Source organism: Prionailurus viverrinus, chromosome A3, assembly GCF_022837055.1.
Source record: "Prionailurus viverrinus isolate Anna chromosome A3, UM_Priviv_1.0, whole genome shotgun sequence".
In the NCBI taxonomy this organism is placed as follows: domain Eukaryota; kingdom Metazoa; phylum Chordata; class Mammalia; order Carnivora; family Felidae; genus Prionailurus; species Prionailurus viverrinus.
Window position 1 is genome coordinate 114414217 of NC_062563.1, and position 22562 is coordinate 114436778.

The window sequence follows — 22562 nt, forward strand, 5'->3', positions numbered from 1 at the left end:
GAACCATGAGATCGTGACCTGAGCCGAAGTTGGACACTTAACTGAGTCACCTAGGCACCGCTTCTTCACCAAATCTTGAATCAACCAAAACCAAACAGGTTTTTGTAATTTTATTTTTTATTGTTTTTTTTCCTCAAGACATCAGAGCCAATAAAAAATAAAAAGGGAAAATAAAATTCCCAAATACAAGTATTACTAACATTGTAGTGAGCTTCTTCTAATTTTTTTGCTATGTGTAAATTTTTTAATACTATGTAAACTGTCTTCTCTTACCTGTTTCGCTTAACATTATGTCATAGTATTTTTTTGTTTTCATATAATCTTTAAAATAGATTATTTTAACAGATTCAAAATATTCCATTGGGTTGACAGACTGTAGTCTATTTAACAATTTCCCTGTAGTCAGATAAATACACTGCTTCCATGGCTGCCAGTGTTGTTTTTATTACTATAAATAACACTTCAATGCCTATCTTTTGTGCCCAAAGTTTTTTTCCACACTGAAACTTTCCTTAGGTTAGAATTCCAGGAACAGGGGTGCCTGGCTGGCTCAGTCAGTGGAGCCTGTGATTCTGGATCTTGGGGTTGGGAGTTTAAGCCCAACATTGGGGGTAGAGATTACTGAAAAAAATAAAAAAAATCTTTAAAAAAGAAAAAAAAAAAAAGAATTCCAGGAACAGAATTATGGAATCAAGGGAATAAACATTTTAAGAATCTGGAGGTGTGATACTTTCTAAAGGGCTAAATCAAATTAGATGCCTATCGGTAGTACATGAAAATGGATCATTTCACTGTGCATTACCAGCACTGGCTGTATTAATTACTTTTTAAATCTCTGATATTTTGTTCTGCTAAAGGCATATGCAGCTATTACAATGAATGCTATTTCTTTTAATTATTAGTGAACTTAAATCTCTTTCCAAATGTTTGCTACGTAAACATAGTTCCTTTTTTTTTTAAATTTACATCCAAATTAGTTAGCATAGAGTGCAACAATGATTTCAGGAGTAGATTCCTTAGTGCCCCTTACCCATTTAGCCCATCCCACCTCCCACAACCCCTCCAGAAAACCTCTGTCTGTTCTCCATAATTATGAGTCTCTTCTGTTTTGTCCCCCTCCCTGTTTTTATATTATTTTTGTTTCCCTTCCCTTATGTTCATCTGTTTTGTCTCTTAAAGTCCTCCTATGAGTGAAGTCATAGGATTTTTGTCTTTCTCTGACTAATTTCACTTAGCATAATGCCCTCCAGTTCCATCCATGTAGTTGCAAATGGCAAGATTTCCTTCTTTTTGATTGCCCAGTAATACTCCATTGTGTGTGTGTGTGTGTGTGTGTGTGTGTGTGTGTGTGTGTGTGTATTTATATACCATGTCTTCTGTATCCATTCATCCATCGATGGACATTTGGGCTTTTTCCATACTTTGGCTATTGTTGATAGTGCTGCTATAAACATGGGGGTGCATGTGTCCCTTCGAAACAGCACACTTGTATCCTGTGGATAAATGCCTAGTAGTGCAATTGCTGGGTCGTAGGGTAGTTCTATTTTTAGTTTTTTGAGGAACCTCCATACTGTTTTCCAGAGTGGCTGCACCAGCTTGCATTCCCAAAACATAGTTCCTTTGAAAGATATTTAAACATTTTCTTAATTTGTGCTGAACTCATTTTTTTCCAATATGAAAACAGCTTTACTGTTGATCATTTTGGAAATTACATAGCTCACAAGCTAACCCATGGCTAGCTCCTCTTTCTGAACCCCAAGTCCATACATCGCTTGAGAAAGGAGAAAGATGATGAATCTGAGGTGGAAATAGCAAATACGTGAGAAACCATGGGAGACAGCAACTGGCTGGTCCCGGTATGGGGGAGAAGGGCAGCCAAGGGCAGAAGAGTGCCAGGCACCAACGTTCACAGGTGAGTGCTCTCCAAGCCAGCCCAGGGCAAGCCAGAGACCTGTGGGTACAGCAGGGCAGAGGGCCCGGCCAGTGGGAAGTGGAAAGCAACAGGCCCCAGCGGCCTGGCTGACCCCACACTTTCTGAAGTTAGAGGGCTACTCAGGAACACGGGCACGAGGAGAAAGCAGCACCTGGCAGAGAAAAGGGAGGTTTCCCGAGGAGCCAGGCTACCTGGTGGTGGTGGGAGGGGGCGGTGGTGAGGTGTACCCAAGGGGTGAGACTCCCCCTAGGACCCAGACTCACAAGAAAGGGCACCCCTTAGGTCCTGGGCTTGCGTGAACCCCTCCCACCAGCACACATTACCCGTGCAAAGCCGGCATCACCAGGGGAGTGTGAGCCAACAGGAAAAAAATGAAGACATCTGAAAAGTGCAACCATAACGAAATAAAACGAAGAGCTTCCGTGAGAAAGAATTAAAGGGTCATGTGGGAGAAAACTTTTTACCTTGTTTTCATTATATATATTGCCTTAGAAAGGGAAGAAGGAAAACCAAGGTGATGGTGAGACGCCAGGGGTAGTAGCATAAGTGGGGAAGAGAACAGGGTGAGGAATGGGCCTGGAGCGGCTGCCACAGAGAAGGGAAGTGTGGAGATGAGATGGAGAAGCCACAGCTAGTAAGGTAAGAATTGTAAAATTCTGGAAACCAAGCAAAGGATGCGTTTCGAGGAGGGAGTGAGATCTGTGGCAGTAAACACTGCCGACAGGCTGAAGAACCTGAGGCCTGACAAGTGTCCCCAGGAAGTGTCAGGACGAACGGACCTGACAACAGCAGGGCTCAGTAGCCTGGGGGAGATAAAGCCTAACCTGCATGGGCTCCAAAGAGGCTGGTAGCGGGGAAGTGGGGCCATGTGGGAAGATGCTTCTCCCTAGCTAAGGAGCCAAAGAGAAACTGTGTGGGGAGTGGGGAGAAAGTGAGTGTGCTCGGAATGTGACTGTGTTGGCCGACATTGTGAACGTGCAAAAATTAGAGCAACAGATACATGCATTCAGTAGTATTTTCCCATTTGTAATGTAACACAACTTAACAGGGCCAACAAGACTTTTTATCTGAAAACGAATCCTAACAGTCTACCTCTTCACTAGATACTTTTAGTCTGTGTTTACTTTCTTGGGATTCTGGATACCCATGTGGATCTAATGAGACTTTGGAAGCCTCTTTCCAAAATATGCACATGCCCACACACACGTCTTTTTCACAGTGCTGAAGTGTTTGAAGACGCCAAGTTTGAGGTGGTTCATATCACGATCTCCTGAAGCTTAACAATGGATCCTTCTTAGAAATCCTAGTTTGTGAGAGAGAGACAGAGAGAGAGAAACCAAGACTCTTAACTACAGAGAACAAACTGGCAGTTACCACAGGAGACATGGGTGGGGGGATGCGTGAAATAGGCAGTGGGGTTCAAGGAGGGCACTTGGTATGATGAGCACTGGGTGATGTAGGGAAGTGCTGAGTCACTATATTGTACGCCTGAAACTAACATAATGCTGTGTATTAACTATACTAGACTCGGACAACTTAAAAATAAGAGAAATCCTATTTTTGTCCACCATGGCATGGGATTCCAGTCTTTTCTGTCAATATTGCATACGACTAAGAGCTATTTGAAAAGCTTTATTAGTTTCCTATAGGGAGTTCCCTCCCTATCCTTACTATCTCTTTTGTCACTTCCAGATGTTCAGACAGCTGGCACTGTTTGCTAAAGGCAAGGCCTTCATATGATCAGTGTGGACTCTCTGGCCTTCCCTTGCTGTGTGTCTGTGCACGGCACTTCTGCTATCAGTACAGCTAACCAACGAGGTATGTGTTGGGTGCACCCCCCTATCTTTCCGAAACTCAAAGGCACTGCTTTCTCTCTGAAAAGGAATGTTAACAGTCGGGGCAGGTCAGCTGTGGTAAATTTGCGTCCTCCCTGAATTCATGTCTAAAGAGAACTTCACAATGGGACCTGATTTGGAAACAGGGTCTTTGCAGACATAATCAGTTATGATGAGGTTTTATCCGGGTTCGGGTTTAAAAAAAAAAAAAAAAAGAAGAGGTTATACCAGAGTAGGTGTGCCCTAAATCCAATGACCAGAGTTCTTTTAAGAAGAGGAGAGGACACACAGAAAAGGTGGTGCAGAGGTAAGTGAAGACGGAGAGACGGGAGCGATGCCACCACAATCCCAGGAGGCGCCAGGAGCCCCCAGCAGCCAGAGGAAGCACAGAAGGACTGTCCCCCACGGCCTTACGTGAATCACGGCCTCGCCAACATCCTGATTTCACACTTCTAGCCTCCAGAACTGAATGGCGAGGATACATTTCTCTTGTTTGAAGACGCCAAGTTTGGGGTGGTTTGTTACAGTGGCCACAGGCTACAAATCCAGCAGTCTTAAGTAGAAAGACCCAGATGACTCTGAGATCATTGAGACAGTGTCTCCCCAGCACACCCACCCAGTTTCTACTAGTCATCTTCCAGTTTCAGTTCAGGAGGCACTACACGAATGGCCGCCCCTTCTAGGGACAGTGACCTCTAGCACCCCACTCAGATGGTGTTCTTTCCCCAGGTGTAGAAGCTTCAAGTACCAAATCTCTCGAACTTTTCCTCACTGGATAATGGTGTTTGTGTCATGATCAAAAATAGTGTCTCCAACCCTATGCCTATAAAATATTTACCATAACTTCTTTTAGTGCCTTTATGGTTTTGACTTCTTTGATGATGATGCTGATGATGACGGCAGCTACACTTAATAACACCTGCGTGCGCCAAGCACCGTCCCAAACCCTTTATGTATATTAACTTACTCAATCCTCACAACAATCCCCCTCTCATGACAGTGGAACAGAAAGTGATTAACTCCCCCAAGGTCACACGGTCAGTGATTGGCGGAGGCAGGCTGCAGGCCCAGACGGTCTAACGCCAGAATCTATGCTCTCATCTACAACGTAATCCTGTTTCTCGAGGCATTTCAATCTAAATATTTTATCCATTTGAATTTATTTTGGTTTAAGCAGTGAAGCAGAGCTTTGGTTTGGGTCCCAAACGCTTGGCCAACCGTTCCAATACATATTGAAAATTCTATTTTTATCCCACAGATTTTAAAAATGTCATCTTTATCATGGACTAAATTCTCATACTTACTTGAGTCTGTTTCTGAATTCTCTGTTCTGTCACATGTCATTCCTGTGGCAGATGTTAACTCTTCATATAATAAGGGTATTATTAGCTTTTTATCTTTCCTATTTGTTACAAATATTCTGTCACATACTTTTAAAATGTAGTCATAAAAATTCAAGTTTTCTTTTATTGCTTTAAAGTTCAGAAAATTTGGGAAGTATCCACTTCTTTTCCTGATTTTCTTATGAGATGAAAAAATATTGTGCGTACAGTTAGTCCATTTGGAATTCATTTGGTGTATCATAAAATAATCTATGTATATTGTTTAAGCCTGGATGCTTAGAGGGATTTCATTTTCATCGATATAAACAGCCCTGTAGCTCCTCACATCCTACCCAAACCAATGCCACACCACAGATGCCCCGCAATGACCTCTTAAGCCCTCGCCCACATCTCTCATCCATTTAGGTGATATGGAACTTCCATCTCATTCTCTCTCCTAGGCCTCTTTCTCACCTCCATCCCAGAACATGCCTAGGGGATGCAGCAAGCAGAGAATGAATTGGGGAGCCATCTCCAGTCCCTGAAGAAAGTTCCCGCTTCCTCACATGGAAGAACAGTGATTCCAATGTACACGCTGAAGAATCCCCACAAAGAGAAAAGCCTGACTATCCCTTTCTCCAACACTAGCCTTGGAGTCCTTGGCCAGGTCTCACCAAAACCTTGGCTGAGAGTACAAGGTGTTGGGCTTTTGAGTGCTGGAGGTCTTCAAAGCAGGAAGGAATGGGATTGCCTTCAGTCCAGGAGGGCTCCAGGCCAGGAATGAAGCCATTTTCCACCTCCCAGCTTGGCTACCTCCCTGCTCCACTTGGGAGCTCTTTAAAGAACTTGCTCTGTTTCCTGGCCTGATAACCCTGACCCTTGGCTTCCCCAAGCCTCAGTTATCACAGTGAGGTAGGCAGTTTAATATTTGGTGGTGTTTTTTTTTCCCCCCTTCTTCAGGGAAAAAAAAAAAAAAAAAAAAAAGTCTTAAGAGTGTGGAAAAGGCATGCACAGGCTTGAGGTTAAATAGGCCAGACTTTAAGCTTCAAGTCTTGGCTTTCCTACCACTTGTTAGTTATGAAACACCAGCCTTATTAGCTTACCTTACAGAGCCTCAGATACCTCAGCAAGCAAGGGGAGATAAAACCTACTTTACAGATATAATTTGTACAAAATATATCCATTCCCTCCCCTCTTTTCTCTCAGGTAATACCTAGCCACCACTCGCTGCAGGATTTGTTTGGCTGGCCAGCTGCCCCACTGCACATCAACATCACCTCCCCCCTTCCCAAAGAAAACACCATACGGAAATCCACACAAAGAACATCAGTATACAAGAACACACAGTACATGATTCTCTGTATCTGACATTTAAGAAAAAGCAAAATGGAACCATGCTGCAGAAATCAGAAAGAAGTTGCCTGGCTTGGGGGGAAAGGGTGGTGGTACAATTGACTAGAAAGGGACATAAAAGGACATCTGTGGTGACGAAAATGTTCCACACCTGTTTTGGGTGGTGGTTATGTAAGAACATATAAATGATCCAAATGCATCAACTAACACCCAAGATCTGTAAATTTTAATACATGTAAATTATACCCCAATTTAAAAAAACTTTGTTCTGTATAGTTCACATACTCACTAATATAATGTGGAAATGTGTTTTTTAACATAAGACATCCCATAGACTTCAAGATATGACACAAAGGAGAAAAACAGGCATACCTAATGTGATTCCTGTCTTTGGATCCTACTAGCTACATGACTGGTCAACTTATGTAACTTCCCTGTGTTTCATATTCATCCACTGTAAAATGGGAAATATTTAGTATCCACCTCAAATATTGAGTGCCCTATAACAGATAACCCATGTTAAGTGCCAGAAACATAGCAAGCACTTAGTATATGTTAATCCCTTCCTCTTCCATTTATAAATAGCAAGTGGGGTGTAATACTGCAATACTTAAATTCTTTTCCCAAATGATTGGCCCAGTCATCAAAAAAGGAGGAGGAGGAAGAGAAGGAGAAAGAGGAGGAGAAAAAAGAAAAAAGAAAAAACTAATAAATCAACATTAGAATTTACCCTGAGGAAAGAAGTATGGCTATACACAAGGCTTTATCTACAAGGGTACTGATGGCATTATTTACAATAATAAATACCTGGAAAACTGAAAAGAGACTAATTATGCAGGAATATGAAATTTTGCTTTATGGTAACTAAAAATATATATTCAAAATACATGAATATAAATATGTACTCTGATAGAAATGCATTCCTAAGTTTTACTAGTTTATGCATTAGTCAAAATTAGGGCACAGAGAGAAAAAGGAGAAAAGATACAGATACAACTCCTTCATTTATTACAAACAGTGAAAAATACAGAATAATTTGCAGCTAACTTACCCTGTGTCTGTATTAAAAGGAGTATAAATTTACACATGAACACACATATGCAACAGAAACAGTTTAAATGACAAGTCACGTTTACAAAGAAATAGAAAAAAATAAATTAAAAAAGTTTTAAAGCAAACTAAAATAGAATAAGGTCAAGTAGTGTCAAACATAAGAATATCAGAGTTTTTTTGAAAGACACCTGTTACCAAACTTGCAGAGTCAAAATAAGTAAAATTTTTTTGCCAAGATAAAAATATTCCAGACAATCTATCAATTGTCGTGGTCCACGCTGACTGGTTGTAATAAAGCATGATGACAGTCAGAAATATTCTATGAAGCTAAATATGACTGAGCCCATCACTAGCCATCAAAACTTTCCTTCCATGATGATTACATCACTACAGAGTGATTCTACCCACACCTGCCAGACAATGAACATTGCCAGCAGCACTCCAAGGCACTTCTAAGGAAAGCTATTAACAGGTCCTGACACATTATCTCACTGTGGCTATTTCTCCATTATAAAGTGCTACAGATGATAATCTGACCTGAGCAAGTTGCTCCTTATATCTAGATGTTATGTTCTCAAGAATATGGCTCCAAATCCAAATGTAAAAATTAAGCTAACAGCCTTAAGATGTGACATCTTCAAAAATGTTATTCAAAGTGTTTTCTTTAGGGGTGGCTGGGTGGCTCAGTTTGTTAAGCGTCTGAATCTTGATTTCGGCTCACGTCATGATCTCATGGTCACGGGAATCGAACCCTGCATCAGACTTCGCGCTGAGAGAGTAGAGCCTGCTTGGGAGTCTCTCTCTCCCTCAATCTCTCTGCCCCTCTCCCGCCCAAGTGTGCACAAGCACATGCTCTCTCTCTCTAAATTAAATAAACATTTAAAAAAATAAGAATAAAAACTCAAAGCACTTTGTTTACGAGCAATATTTCTCACAATATGCATGGTTCTTGGTGCTCCTGTGTGTGACAGTGGGGCTACAGGAGGGAAGTCTCAGGAAGCCCAAAGCTGCCATTAATTGTTTCTAAAAACACTGAACTTTTATAGAAACTAATTTCAAACTCATTGAAATATTCATATACAGATGAAATACTACTGTACATTAGGAGTTGTGTTTCATATTCTGAATTTGAGGAACAAAGGAAGAATTAGAGGAAAAGAGATAAAATATCAGCTGGCCTCAAATTATTTAAAATTTACTTTAATTCCAGTGTGATTAACATACAGTGTTACACAGTTTCAGGTGTACAATACAATGATTCAACAGCCTCATATGTTACAGTGCTCATCACGGATAAGTGTGCTCTTAATCCCCTTCCTCTATTTCACCCATCCTCCCACCCACCTCACCTCTCCTAACTATTGGTTCGTTCTCTATAGTTAAGAGTGTTTTTTTATTTGTCTCTCTTTTTTCCCTTTGTTCAGTTGTTTTGTGAACAATGAGTGAAATCATGCGGTATTTGTCTGTGACTGGCTTGTTTCACTTAGCATAATACATTCTAGCTCCATCCATGTTGCTGCAAATGGCAAGATTTCATTCTTTTTATGGCTGAGTAGTACTCCATTCTATATATATATATACACCACATCTTCTTTACCCATTCATCTATTGATGGACACTTGGGTTGCTTCCATAATTTAGCTGTTGTAAATAACGTTGCAATAAACATTGCTGCATGTATCCATTCAAATCAGCATTTTCGTATTCTTAGGGTAAATACCTGGTAGTGTGATAACTGGATCGTAGGCTAGTTCTTTTTTAAACTTTTTTTTTATGTTTATTTATTTTTGAGAGAGAGAGACAGAGTGCGAGCAGTGGAGGGTCAAAGAAAGGGGGAGACACAGAATCTGACGCAGGCTCCAAGCTCTGAGCTGTCAGCACACAGCCCAGCGCGGGGCTCAAACCCACGTACCGCGAGATCGTGCCCTGAGCTGAAGTCAGACGCTTAACTGACTGAGCCACCCAGGCACCCCTCTTTTTTTAAACTTTTTTGAAGAACCTCCATACTGTTTTCCACAGTGGCTGCACCAGTTTGCATTCCCACCAACAGTGCACGAGGGGTCCTTTTTCTCCATATCCTTGCCTTGTTGTTTAGCTGGCCATAAATTTAAACTAAATGCTAATAATTTTCTCCAGAAAGCCAAAAGATTTTCACTTAAATTCAGGATTAGAATATTTTAAATGAAAATCAGAACATGATTTTTCCATGGGTACAAATTCCTAATAATTAGATTTGCTGGAAGGAGTGAAAAGCTCCACGATCACCAAAATATGTTTGAAAAATCTAAGATAAAAGTTCAATCAAAGCATCTCACAGGTGACCGGGTGGCTCCATCAGTTAAGTGGCTGACTTTGGCTCAGGTCATGATCTCATGGTTCGTGAGTTTGAGCCCTGCGTCAGGCTCTGTGCTGACAGCTCAGAGCCTGGAACCTGCTGCAGATTCTGTGTTTCCCTCTCTCTCTGCCCCTCCCCTGCTCACACTCTATCTTGATCTGTCTCTCCAAAATAAATAAAAATTAAAAAAAAAAATTTTTTTAAAGCATCTCAATTCGTGTCAGGAAAAGTTTCAGGTTTTTTTTGTTTTAAGACTTTTTTTTCCTTTTCTGAAAAATGCTCAAAATGTATCTCTACGCATTCAGAATTGAGGCTAGTTAAATCGAAGGGGGGAAAAAGTAATCCTTTGTTATACATTAAGCTTTGTTTCTTCTTTAATTCTTCAGTAAAAACTTAAGAATACATTTTTACTTCAAAATGAATGGTATTGACTGAGAATTGCCCAGAATTCCCCAGAATAAAAAACTATTATGTGAGTCTCTTTATTCTTTCTTACAGGAGGTTCCTGAAAGATTTATGAGCGTGTGTTCTTACAATTCCAATGAACTGGATTCAGTATACAACAAGCCAAATCAACAACTGAAAGTTTTATCTTCAGAATCGACTAACTAAACTCAGATTATTTTCACCAGTTTACTCCTTGGTATTTGCTACTGTGACTACCAGTATATTATTCTAAATGTCACCTCTCTCCCCACACTGTTACCCATACTCAAATACAGCAGTATTACTCTAGACATGTGCAAGAATTTTTTCCCTCCCAAGAGAGAAGAGAGAAGGACACTCCTAGATTAGGAGTCGTAGAGGAACCGTAGGGACAGAAGAAAAACGTAAGTAAGATTCTCTAGCACGTTTCCGGCTAATTTAATTGCAGGAGACTGGAATGATCGAGGCTGAACCTACTTTACTCTACATCATCATCTTCAGTAAAGTAACTGTTTCATTTTTGTCTTGCCTTTCTTTCAGAATACCGGCCTGCCAGGGATGGGAGAGCTAGACAATCTGGCATACTGATACACCTAAGTCAACGAAAATCAGCAATATCCTGGTGACTCGATAACTCTTTATGAGATGGAAGTAACAGCTTTTGAGAACAATTTTTGAATAGTTATTTTGCTTGATTATCATTAGTTCCCTTAAAACAAGGGGGAAGACACATACGTATGTTGCAGAGTCCAACACACAAAACTACCCCATAAGGCTGTGCTGAGAACTGAGTTAATCCATGTCAAGTGCTTCGAAGGGTGTCTGACAATAAGCTCCCAATAAAGGTTAGTTATTATTCCTCTACTATGTCCCACTTTGACCTGCTTTATGTGCCTTGGAAGCACAGGAAAATAAGTGAGAGATAAAAGAGAAAAGCACCCCTCACTTCGATGCTTAGGTACCATAACACACCCAAGCCCATCTCTCACAGAAGGAGACTGGCCTAGACCTAGCCAGTTGGGCTCCTTACATAAAACCAACTCCAAGGGTGCTGAGCATAGAAGAGTGATCAGGATTTTCTCAGGAAAATCCAAAAAGCCAGTCTGGTAAGTCAATTACTACAATCCTTAGCAGATATGAAGGATTGCCATGAGTTAAAATATGGATTTGGAAGGGAAATCCCACTTGCATCCAAAAGAAAAGCAGATCAGTTAGAAGTTGGAGGCACGTGATGGAAGATTAATGGCATCGGACTGGCCAAGGAGCCAATTCTAAGACAATTCAGGGAGACGTGACATCTCCAGCAGCAACAGCAGCAGGACAGGAGAGCAGGTTGACAACCGGAGAAGCAACCCTTCTGGTCCAGGCAGGAGCGGGGCTTCACGGTCCTTTCCAACCCATGGTGGTTTATCCCGCCGAGCCCACGGGACTGCTCTACAGGCCCTTCCTGCTCTGACAGTTTGTAATTCTAAAGAATGCTGGAATTGAGCCAGCGGTGGTGTCTAAATGAGGAGTGTTGGATTTGAATGTTTGATGCACATTTTTTATTATTTATTTATTTTTGATGCACATTTTTTAAATGTGAAAGAAAAAACACACAGAATTTATTTCAAGTATAAATTGGAATGAAATACCAATGTAAATTATTTACCTTCTCCCTGAGATTTTAGGAACAGCTTACAGAATGCTTTCTAGTGAAGAAAGATCTTTGAAAAAATTACAGTTGAAGTAAACCAGATTTAAGTACTTTGGAATCTCTGCCCCATCCCAGTGGTTTGGTGACATATCGAGATCTGTTCACAGCCTCATCGGTGCCCTTTACCAACAGGCTAAGTGTAGAAGAAAAAGAGGTGCCTCAACAGAGAATGTCAGCTCTGTCAACAGGACACATATTAGGCTGCCAGGAAACCATGCAAACAGATTTGCTAGGGCTCCATTCCTCTCCAGGATGGAACATTCTGCCATGCCTCCATTCACATTTCAGTTGATCCATAAAATTCAAGTCCCTTCTTTCTATAATGGAAGGTCAGTGTACAATATTTAGCAAGTACCAAAAAAAAGTGTAAGAAGAAGAAAACTATTTCAAAGGGGTTGACATACATCCTGGAAGTAGGTATGTTTCTACTCAAAGCCAAAAGACCTTTCAAGTGAACGGCCTAGAACCTGAGCCTTAAAGGCACTTGGCTGAGCTTGCGAGACTGTGCATACATCAAGGGCTGGGGCTATAAGACAGGGCCCATATAAGGTAAATTTCAGAACAGCTGGAGTACAGATAATAGGTCATAAAAATAGAGAGATATTATCACACATTAGAAGTTACTTCTGGTTTTTTCATAATTCCAGCTTCAACATTTTAAATAGCATGTACCGATTCATGCAAAGTGTTGCATTTTCAAGCCCCCTGACTTTGTAACCCACAGGCTCCTGCACAGCCCTGTCTTTATACAGTCTTGACCTACAATTAAACCACAAGATCTTGTATATGTCATCCTGCTCGGTGACAAACCCAGTGGCTTCAAGTTTCCCATATTTTCTGAAAGGATCTAGTGTTTTTTGTACAGTGTTAGAATCAACCATTCTGACTGCATCTCACCAAGAGGACAATTTCACTAAATACTGCAAAGAAAATGTTAGGCTTCATTTCTATATTGTTCAAAACATCTGCAAGTGGGCAGTAAATGCTTGTCCAATGAGGGAACAAATGAGAATGGGACTTGCTCCAGCTATTACACTGAGATAACCAAAGCAGTAAATCACACAAACGTCATTCTATTTCATTTCTGCAAGCCCACTGTATATACATAAACCACATAACAGATTTCCTTAACTGAGTCACGGTAACATTCAGTCTGTGACTGAACAAACATATTTGACACTGGAATGCAAGAATACGTAATGAAGAATATTCAGCTAGAGAAAAAACACTCGTTTTATACGTTACATGTGTTCAACACAATCTTCCTACGTATAGCCAAGGAAACAGTTTATATCATTCAGATGATTCTGGTCACCAATCCTGACGTGTGTGCGTACGTGCACACATGCACGCACATGTGCACACATGCGTGTAGGCCGGGGAGTTCCCCACACTACAAACTCAATTCTGACACGATCTACCTGGAGAGAACAGCAGATCCCACAGATTGAGGTCTGAGTCCTATACAAGCGCCGACCCCTCCTGCTCCCCACCTCCAATGCCAGTTCCAAGTCTCGGTCATCACCTGTGCTTTGTAAGTGGTTTCAACAACGCCCTCCTTGGGTTGGGTTAGTTTGTTAGAGCAGTTCAAAGAACTCCAAGAAACATTTTACTTACTAGGTTACTGGTTTATTTTGAAAAGATGTAACTCAGAAACAGCCAGATGGAAGAGGTGCGTAGGGCAAAATATGTGGGAAAAGGCATGGTGCTTCCATGCTCTCTCAGGGTGTACCATTCTCCCTGCACCTCCATGTGTTCACCAAGCCAGAAGCTCTTCAAACCATATACTTCTGAGTTTTTACAGGAACTTAATCACAAAGACAAATTGATTAAATCACTGGCCATTGGTGATTGAGTTCAATCTCCAAACCCTCTTCCCTCCTAGGAGGTCATGGAGAAAGGGGGAATGGAGGTTATGGGACTAAAAGTCCCAACCCTCTAATCACATGACTGACTCCCTGGCAACCAACCCCATCCTTAAGGTGCTTTCCAAAAGTCACCTCATTAACTCAACAAAAGACACCTTTATGGCTGTCATCACTTAGGAAATTCCAAAGGTTTTTGGAGCTCTGTGCCAGAAACCAGAACCAAAACCAAATACATATTTAGTCAATATCACAATCATATAATCAAGCATTAACATCAATCACAAGTTGAAAAGTCAAAATATGAATGTCTTACCTGAACATCTTTGTATTTGTCTCGTAAGTCCAAGAGCCGGTGATAAGCTTTAATGGCTTCTGAAAATTCCCCAACATCAGTGCTAGTGAGAATGTAGTTTTCCCAGATTTGCCAATGTTCATAGTTGCACTTGAGGGCTTCTTGTAAAGTCCTAAAAGCTTTTACTCTATTAAAGACCAGATTTTAAAAAGAATAATAATGAATAATCATACCTAAATAAACTATGTAACTTAATGTATAAAATGTTAATGTGGACTTTCTGTCAGTCCTTAGTCATTCATGTTAGTAGACAGAATTTGAGACCCAAACAACCTCAAACCACCTCAAATTGGCCTACAAATTTTCTTTAATTTAAAAGGAGCAAGAAATTGCAAAACAAAACAGGTAGAAATGCAACAAGGAAAGGGAGATGTAAATAAAAAGCAACTGGAAATTTGGAATTGAAAGAGACATTAAAACAAATTTAAAAAACCCTCAGTAGCTAACAAAAAACTAGAATGTACACAAAGAGAGAACTGATGAACTAACTGGAAGACAACAGTGAGAAATCTACATGGAATTCAGATTAAAAAATAAAAGAGTAATAAAGAGAAGAGAGAATGAGATGTAAGGTTCAAATATACATTTGATAGACATGGCAGAGTAAATGATAGATGCAGAAAATGTCAGGACACAATATTCGAAAAGATAATAGTTGAGAATTTTCCAGAACTGAACAAAGACCTAAATTCTATGATCAAAAGTATACTTTTGTACCAAACATTATAAATAAAGATAAACCAACACCTAGGTATACTGTACAAAATTTCAAAACATAAAGATAACTCCAGGGGCGCCTGGGTAGCTCAGTCAATTGAGCATTGGACTCTTGATTTCAGCTCAGGTTATGATCCCAGGGTCATGAGATGGACCCTCACATTAGGCTCCACACTGAGCGTGGAGCCTGCTTAAGATTCTCTCTCTCCCTCTGTCCCTCTCCCCTGCTTGCATGCTCTCTCTCTCTCTCTAAAATAAAAAAATAAATAAAATAAAAGCTAAAAAATTAAGTAAAAATTTAAAAAGATAATCCTAAAACCTAAAAAAGCATGACAATGAGAGAATAGCAGATATTTCATTAGCAACAAAAGATGTAGAAGACAACAGAATAAAGCACTGCATGAAAATAATTGTCATGCCCCAAATTTTACAACCAGCTAAACTTACCACTCAAAGATAAGTGCAAAATCGAACACTTTCAGATGTACAAAGACTAAGAAAGTTTACACCTTCTGCCCCTATCTTATAAGAACCACTAAAGGACCTTCTCTTACAAAAATAAAAGGGAATTCAGCCAGAAAGAAAGGGATACAATAAATGATCAATGGTGAGAAAAGAAAGTGATGACATATGTCATTACATTTAACTATTATTGAGAACAAAAATTACTAGTTGTTTGTGTAAAAAAAGTGAAACTGAAAGTATACAGACTATATTTTCTGAAATTAAATAAGAAATCAATACTAAATAGCTTAAAAAATATATGCCTGGAAACTTAATGATGCACGTCTAATAAAAAAGGAAACCACAGCAAGGGGAAAAAGAAACTCGTATCAGAAAGTACAAAATATTTACGGGTGCCTGGATGCCTCAGTCGGTTAAGTGTCTGACTTTGGGTCAAGTCATGATCTCAAGGTTTGTGAGTTTGCCCCACCATTGGGGTCACTTCTGTCAAAAATAAATCATCAAGGAGCTCCTGGGTGGCTCAGTCAGTTAAGCATCCGACTTTGGCTCAGGTCATGATCTCACAGTTTGTGAGTTCAAGTCCCGCATGTGGCTTTGTGCTGACAACTCGGAGCCTGGAGCCTGGAGCCTGCTTTGGATTCTAGGTCTCCCTGTCTCTCTCTGCCCCTCCCTCACACGTGCTGTCTCTCTCTCTGCCTCTCTCTCTCTCAAAAATAATTTTTTTTAATTCATCAAGAAAGTACAAAATACTTTGAACTTAATGAAAATTACTATTTATCACCATCTGCAGGATATAGCTGAAGCAGTATGTAGCAGGAAATTTATGATCTTAAATGCATTTATTACAAAAAATGACATAATTAGTGAAAACATTCAACTTAATATGGTAGAAAATACCAAATAAACTTAAGAAAGAAGAAAATAATAGGAAAGTAAATACAAAGAAAAACCAGAGGGCACCTGGCTGGCTCAGTTGGTGGAGCATGTGAGTCTCGATTTCGATGTTGTGAGTTTGAGCCCCACATTGGGTGTAGAGATTACTTAAAAATAAAATCTTAAAAAAAAACAAAAAAAACCCACAAAAAACAAAAGTAGAAATGATTAACAAAACCAAAAGCTGGCTCTTTGAAAAAAATAAAGTAAAACAGACAAATGTCTAACTAAATTCCATTTAGAATAAAAGAAAATGGCACAAATAAGATTAATAATTTTTTGAAAAAAAATCATAAAGAGAATGCTATGAACAAATAAACATGAGCTAAAGAAATAGCCAAATAAATCAATTAAAGTTAAAAAAAAAGGCTAGGCAGTTTTACAGAAACGGTATAGCAAACCATAAAGTAATCCTTGTCTTATATAAGCCACTTCAGAAAAGAGAAAAAGACTATTAAAAACTTGATACTGACAAGGAAATCAACAGAACTTCATTTCACCTCTTCGAAATGTTAAACATCTCATCCAACAAAAAGATTCTTAGGCTTTACTCTCCTGGCTGGATAAGACTCTGGTTCCTTTATGGATCATAAATGTTTTACTGGACAGTTACAGTAACCTCCTTCAAATGTATGCTACCAATCTCCTTTTCCAAAGCCATTTTGAGTTTGTTCATTTAAGACTACAAGGTCCACCTCCCTTTCCTTGCTGAGCCCCACAGTGTTTCAACAAGGCATCTCCTCCTTGATGACTTCAAGGCAAATTCTGGAAGGGATAATGGAGGTTCTTCTGGTCATCCCAGGCCACTGCCCTAAGAATCACTCCCTGCAGCATTTGAAAAGAAGTATGGCCATGTCATAACAATTTACCTAGAGGTGTTATGGAACAGACTGACTGGCTTATCTCTTGGACCACTAACCTTCATAGTTAAAAATGAAGGTACCCTTGCTGTAACACTTCTTCAAATTCAGCCTTAAACTGTTTGGGGAGGATGTGTGTATGTGTGTATGTGTCTTTTTTCCTTTCTCTGTTCTACTCCCAGAGCCCACCTCCCATGGGGCAGCAACTGCCTTCAACAGTGGCAGACCACACCTGGGGTTCTCCCATCCGTGTGGGGCTGGGTGAGGTCATCTTGCCGGAAAAGAACTCAACAGGTAGCAACCTAGGCAGGAGGATTATCCCTTCTCCTGCATGTCTTCTGGTCCTCTAACCTCAATTTCCAGGTCTCAACGTTTTTGCTATGAATTCTTTTCTAGTAAGTATGGCCTCTTCACAAAGATCTTCAGTTCAGGATTCACTTATTAAGCCCAGAGTGGTTGTGACATTGCACTGTAAAAGTTATACAGGGACGCCTGGGTGGCTCAGTCAGTTAAGCGTCCAACTTCAGCTCAGGTCATGATCTCATGGTCTGTGAGTTCGAGCCCCACGTCGGGCTCTGTGCTGGCAGCTCATAGCCTGGATCCTGCTTTGGATTCTATGTCTTTCTCTCTCCCTCTCTCTCCCTCCCTCCCTCCCTCTCCCCCTCCCCCACTCATGCTCTCTCTCAAAGAAAAAAAAATGAATAAACATAAAAAAAATTTTTTTTCAAGTTATACAGAAAGATGGAAGATTTTCCCAAAGGATATGACGTCTAGGGAACCAGATGAAACAGCAAAAAGAGCACATTAGTGAAGAACCCCAAGAGAGGAAAGGGGCAGATGACATGGTTTGAAGGGTTCCTTTTAGGCATGGATAGAATTCTTTTGAGAGGAGCGGTCATAATTTACCCCTGAAGTAACAATCTCATGAGTCAAAAATGAGCTACGTCTGGAACAGCAGCAAAGAAAGGAAAGAGCAAAAAGGCAACAATAAAGCAGTGATTCACCTCTGACCTTACAACCCCACTTTTACACAAAAACCTATTTACGGAGGTGCAGGAAGACAAGAAAGTGTCCAAAAAAAGTCAAACAATGTGAGGAACCCCTACGAGAAAAAGAGGAATGCTCAGGGCTAGTGGGCTGAAGAGAAGGTACATACAAGAGCCTCACTACATACAAAATTATCAGGGTTACCAGAAAAAACTACTGAGATCACTCTACAACTATGACAGGGATTTCCCCTGCCCTTGCTTTAAACCAAAAGGGTCCCCAGGGAATTTTAACACAATCAGTTGCAATCAAGAACATAGTATTATTTTCCGAAGACAGCGGTAGAAAAAACAGTACTTTATTTATGTAGTTTGTCATCCAAGGGCAGCAGAAGCATTTCATGATCTCTATGTAATGTGGATTTAATGATATCTTCAGAAGTGTCTTGTGAATCCACAAAGAAAAATTAAGCTTGAAAACAAGGCCAAATGAAAATGGAAATAGATCCATCCTTTCCTTCACTTACTAGTAAACTCTGGCAACAGCAACCCTGTCTCTTCCCTTTCCTTGGCTTTCTGTGGCCAGTCAATAAGGCCATTTGGTTGTCCCCTTTATAAACTGGCATCGGCCCCTTCTTTTTCCAGGCTAGTTATCTCCTGCCTGGACTGTTACAACAGCTGTCTCCTGATTGGGTTCCCAGCCCCCAGTTTCCTCTCTAGTCTGTCTCACACTGCCACCAGATAAATCTTCCCCAAAAGCTTCTTTCTTCATGAACTTCCCTCCCCCCGCCCCCCCGAAATCTCTGGCTTCCTACTGCCAACAGGATAGTCTCAACTTGTTAGTCAAATCATCAGAACACACTGCCATTTGACTCCAACCTTCCCTCTCCCTAGAGACCTCACTATAATCTATAGTTGGTATAGTTTACTTGTTCTGCATATGATCACATTTCTCTTGCCTGAGAGGCTTTCCTCTGTGCATCTACCCATTCTTCAAATTTTAGCTTGAGTCCAACATTCTCTCAGAAGTGTTCCTGAACCAGGACCATAATCCTTTTCTCTTCTGAGACCTACAGAGAGTGCCTGGCATAGAATGAGTGTTCTAGGGGCGCTTGGGGGGCTGTCAGCTAAGAGATGGATTCTAGACTTCAGCTCGGATCAGGATCTCACAGTTCATGAGTTCGAGCCCCACATCGGTGCAGCCTGCTTGGTATTCTGTCTCCCTCTCTCTCTGCCACTCCCCCACTTTCTCTCTATATCTCTACCAAAATAAATAAAAATAAACTTAAAAAAGAATGAGTGTTCCATGAATGTCACTATTATTATAGCTCTTTGGGTTTTTTTTATTTTTTTTAATGTTTATTTATTACTGAGAGAGAGAGAGAGAGAGAGAGCGAGCATGAGTGGGGGAGGGGCAAAGAGAGAGGGAGACACAGAATCTGAAGCAGGCTCCAGGCTTCAAGCTGACAGCACAGAGCCTGACGTGGGGCTTGAACTCACAAACCACAAGATCGTGATCTGAGCCAAAGTCGGACGTTTAACCAACTGAGCCACCCAGGTGCCCCTATTACAGCTCTCTTTGTATTTCCCATTTGATATTTACAATATACTACTTCTTTAAAAAATTTTTTAATGTTTATTTATTTTTGAGAGAGACAAAGAGCGTGAGCAAGGAAGGGGGAGGAGCAGAGAAAGGGGGAGACACAGAGCAGGCTCCAGGCTCTGAGCTGTCAGCACACAGCCCGACGCAGGGCTCAAACTCACAAATGCGAGATCATGACCTGAGCAGAAGTCAGACGCTTAACTAAGCCACCCAGGTGCCCCTACCACATACTAGTTCTAATGCTAATCAATTTTTAAAATAATACAGTGATATTTTATTTTTTCAATCTATAATTCCTGAAGACATTGGTTCATACTTATATTTCTCAGTAATATCTAGTACACATCAAGCAATTGATATGAATCTATCAATGAAGTTGACCGACTAAAGGCATGCTTACTTTTATCATACAATGAAATTTAGGATGTAAAACTTCAGTATCAAATAAAGATTCCAAATAATATTTCTTTTTTTATTACATGGTAAGTGTTTTCACGAAATAAGCTACGTTTAGAATTCAAATGGCTATATTAAGTCATTCTAATTCAAAGACATGGATGGGCAAGAGGAAAAGAAGGAAGGCACAACGTTCAGTGTTCAGTGGAAGAAAATCTCATTTGTTAAAAAAAATTTTTTTTAAACTCACTCATTTTGGAAACTGAGTTCTTCATATTTGTCTCATGTACTTACTTTTGTTTCAATCGGATATAGGAAGTTGACAAATTGTTCCAAGCTTCAGCATTCTGAAACGATTGGGAATCCAGTTATACACCACTCTCATTTCGGCAAAATAACTGCTACCACCCAAAGTAGAACATATTTTTCGAGTCCAAGAGGTGCTCTTTACAATCAGACTTGTCAATAAGGAATGTTCAAGTTGTAGGAGAAAATTCAATGAATTAAACTTCACTTGTATAATTTCAAACAAAAATGGTCAGCAAATCGACACAACTCTTACAGCACTAATTTGGAACTTAGCTAAGATTTTATTTACAAATTTAGATTTCCAAAATAACTGGACAATTTGCAACATAATTCACATAATATTTAGATTTATTACAAATCCAAGGCTATGCATAATATTGTTTTTCATACCTTTTAAAATATTTACTGATTTTTTAGAGAGCATGAGTGGGGGAGGTAGAGACAGAGGGGGGGATAGAGGATCCGAAGTGGGCTCCGTACTGGTAGCTTACAGCCCCGATGTGGGGCTTGAACTCACGAACCATGAGATCATGACCTAAGCCAAAGTTGGATGCTCAACTGACTGAGCCACCCAGGCGGCCCTGCTTTTTGTATATTGAAAGGCTTTGCTATTTTACCATCATCCTTCATCAGATAGGAGAATAAAGGAGTATGTGTTTTCCAGTGTTATTCCTACATATTTCATCAAACATATTTCTTTCCCTATTCCTCTGTGCAATGACAAAAATAAATTAAAGCCATCGCACGAATGTTGATTCTAACAAGAACGATATGAATTATGCTTATTCCTCTTTGTTGAGCTTTTTACAAAATATACAGCGTATAGTTTTCAGGTTCCAAATGTATGATTTAAAAATCAAGTGGCAATGGACCTCTGCTTGCAGACATAGCACAGTTAGTACCAGACTAGCCTTGTTACCATAAAAAGCTACAAACTGGACAAAATTTAGGAAACAACTGTTTCTGAGAAGTTGGACAACAAGCAGCAAGGAACTGTGACCCTTAAGAGAAGGTAAACTGAGATGTCTCAACAATCAACCTACACCTCCATCTAGAGGCACTTTCAGGACTGCAGCACAGGGAGGAAAAAATCAAACGAAGCAAGTCTTACTGAGATTAAGAAAAAGAGATCAAAGGCTCCTGGGTGGCTCAGTTGGTTAAGCAACCAACTCAGCTGGTTAAGCATCTTGATTTCAGCTCAGGTCATGATCTCAAGGTTGTGAGATGGAGCCCCATGTTGGGCTCCACACTAAGCAAGGAACCTGCTTGAGTCTCTCTCTCTCTCTCTCTCTCTCTCTCTCTCTCTTTCTCTCTGTCTCTCTCTCTCTGCTTCCCTGATCATGCACACATGTACGTTCGCTCTCTCTCACTCAATTAAAAAAAAGATTAGAGTTCAGGACTCAAATGTAGGCTAGAATTTGCAGGGCAAAAAAAAACAAAACAAACAAACAAACAAAAAAAAAACCAGGGAAATGAGATCCGTGCAGAGAATAAGCTTCAGAAATCTCAATAAGTATCTGTGTGGGTCCTTGGCTGAATGTTAAGATATACGTGTTCAGGGCAAAACTTCTTGAGGCCAAGCAGAGAACAACTGCCAGAGAGCTGTGAGCTGAACAGACATTCTGGAGGCCACACAATGCTAGGAGCTATTCAAGTTGCAACCAACCAGAGTGGAGAACTGTTATTGATCACACATGGGATTAAGGTCAGCCACCAAAAGCTTACACCTCAGAGAAGCGTGATTACAACCCCAGAATAAGGACAATGCAACACCCACCCTAACAAAGCTTAAAATAAAGATGATCCACAAGTAAATTAGACAAATGCCAAAATAAAGTTCTACCTTCCTTGAGGGAAAACAACAAAACCCAGGAACTCAACAACACAGCATCCATGGTATGTAGGATACAATTAAAACTCTTGACAGACATGCGAACGAGCAAGAAAATTTATCCACAGCTGAAGGAAAAATTAGTAGAAACAGAAATGAAAGAGATGTAGGAATAACCAAAGACTTCAAAATAGTTGTTCTTAATATGAAGATTTGAAGAAGACATGAACACAGTAAGGGAACAACTTGGGAGTCTCAGAAACATGAAAACTGTAAAAAGGACTAAAGA

At 40.2% G+C, this 22562-nt stretch overlaps 1 protein-coding gene across 1 annotated transcript in view; it reads right to left on the reverse strand.

Moving 5' to 3' along the window:
* TTC27 (tetratricopeptide repeat domain 27) overlaps window positions 1-22562 on the reverse strand; it is a 184698-nt gene that overhangs the window by 16065 nt on the left and 146071 nt on the right. The window contains exons 15-16 of the mRNA XM_047854087.1: window positions 20428-20480; window positions 14135-14300 (exon numbers count right to left, since the gene is read on the reverse strand). Of these exons, the coding sequence (XP_047710043.1) occupies window positions 14135-14300; window positions 20428-20480 (219 nt within the window). The remainder of the gene's footprint in view (window positions 1-14134; window positions 14301-20427; window positions 20481-22562) is intronic.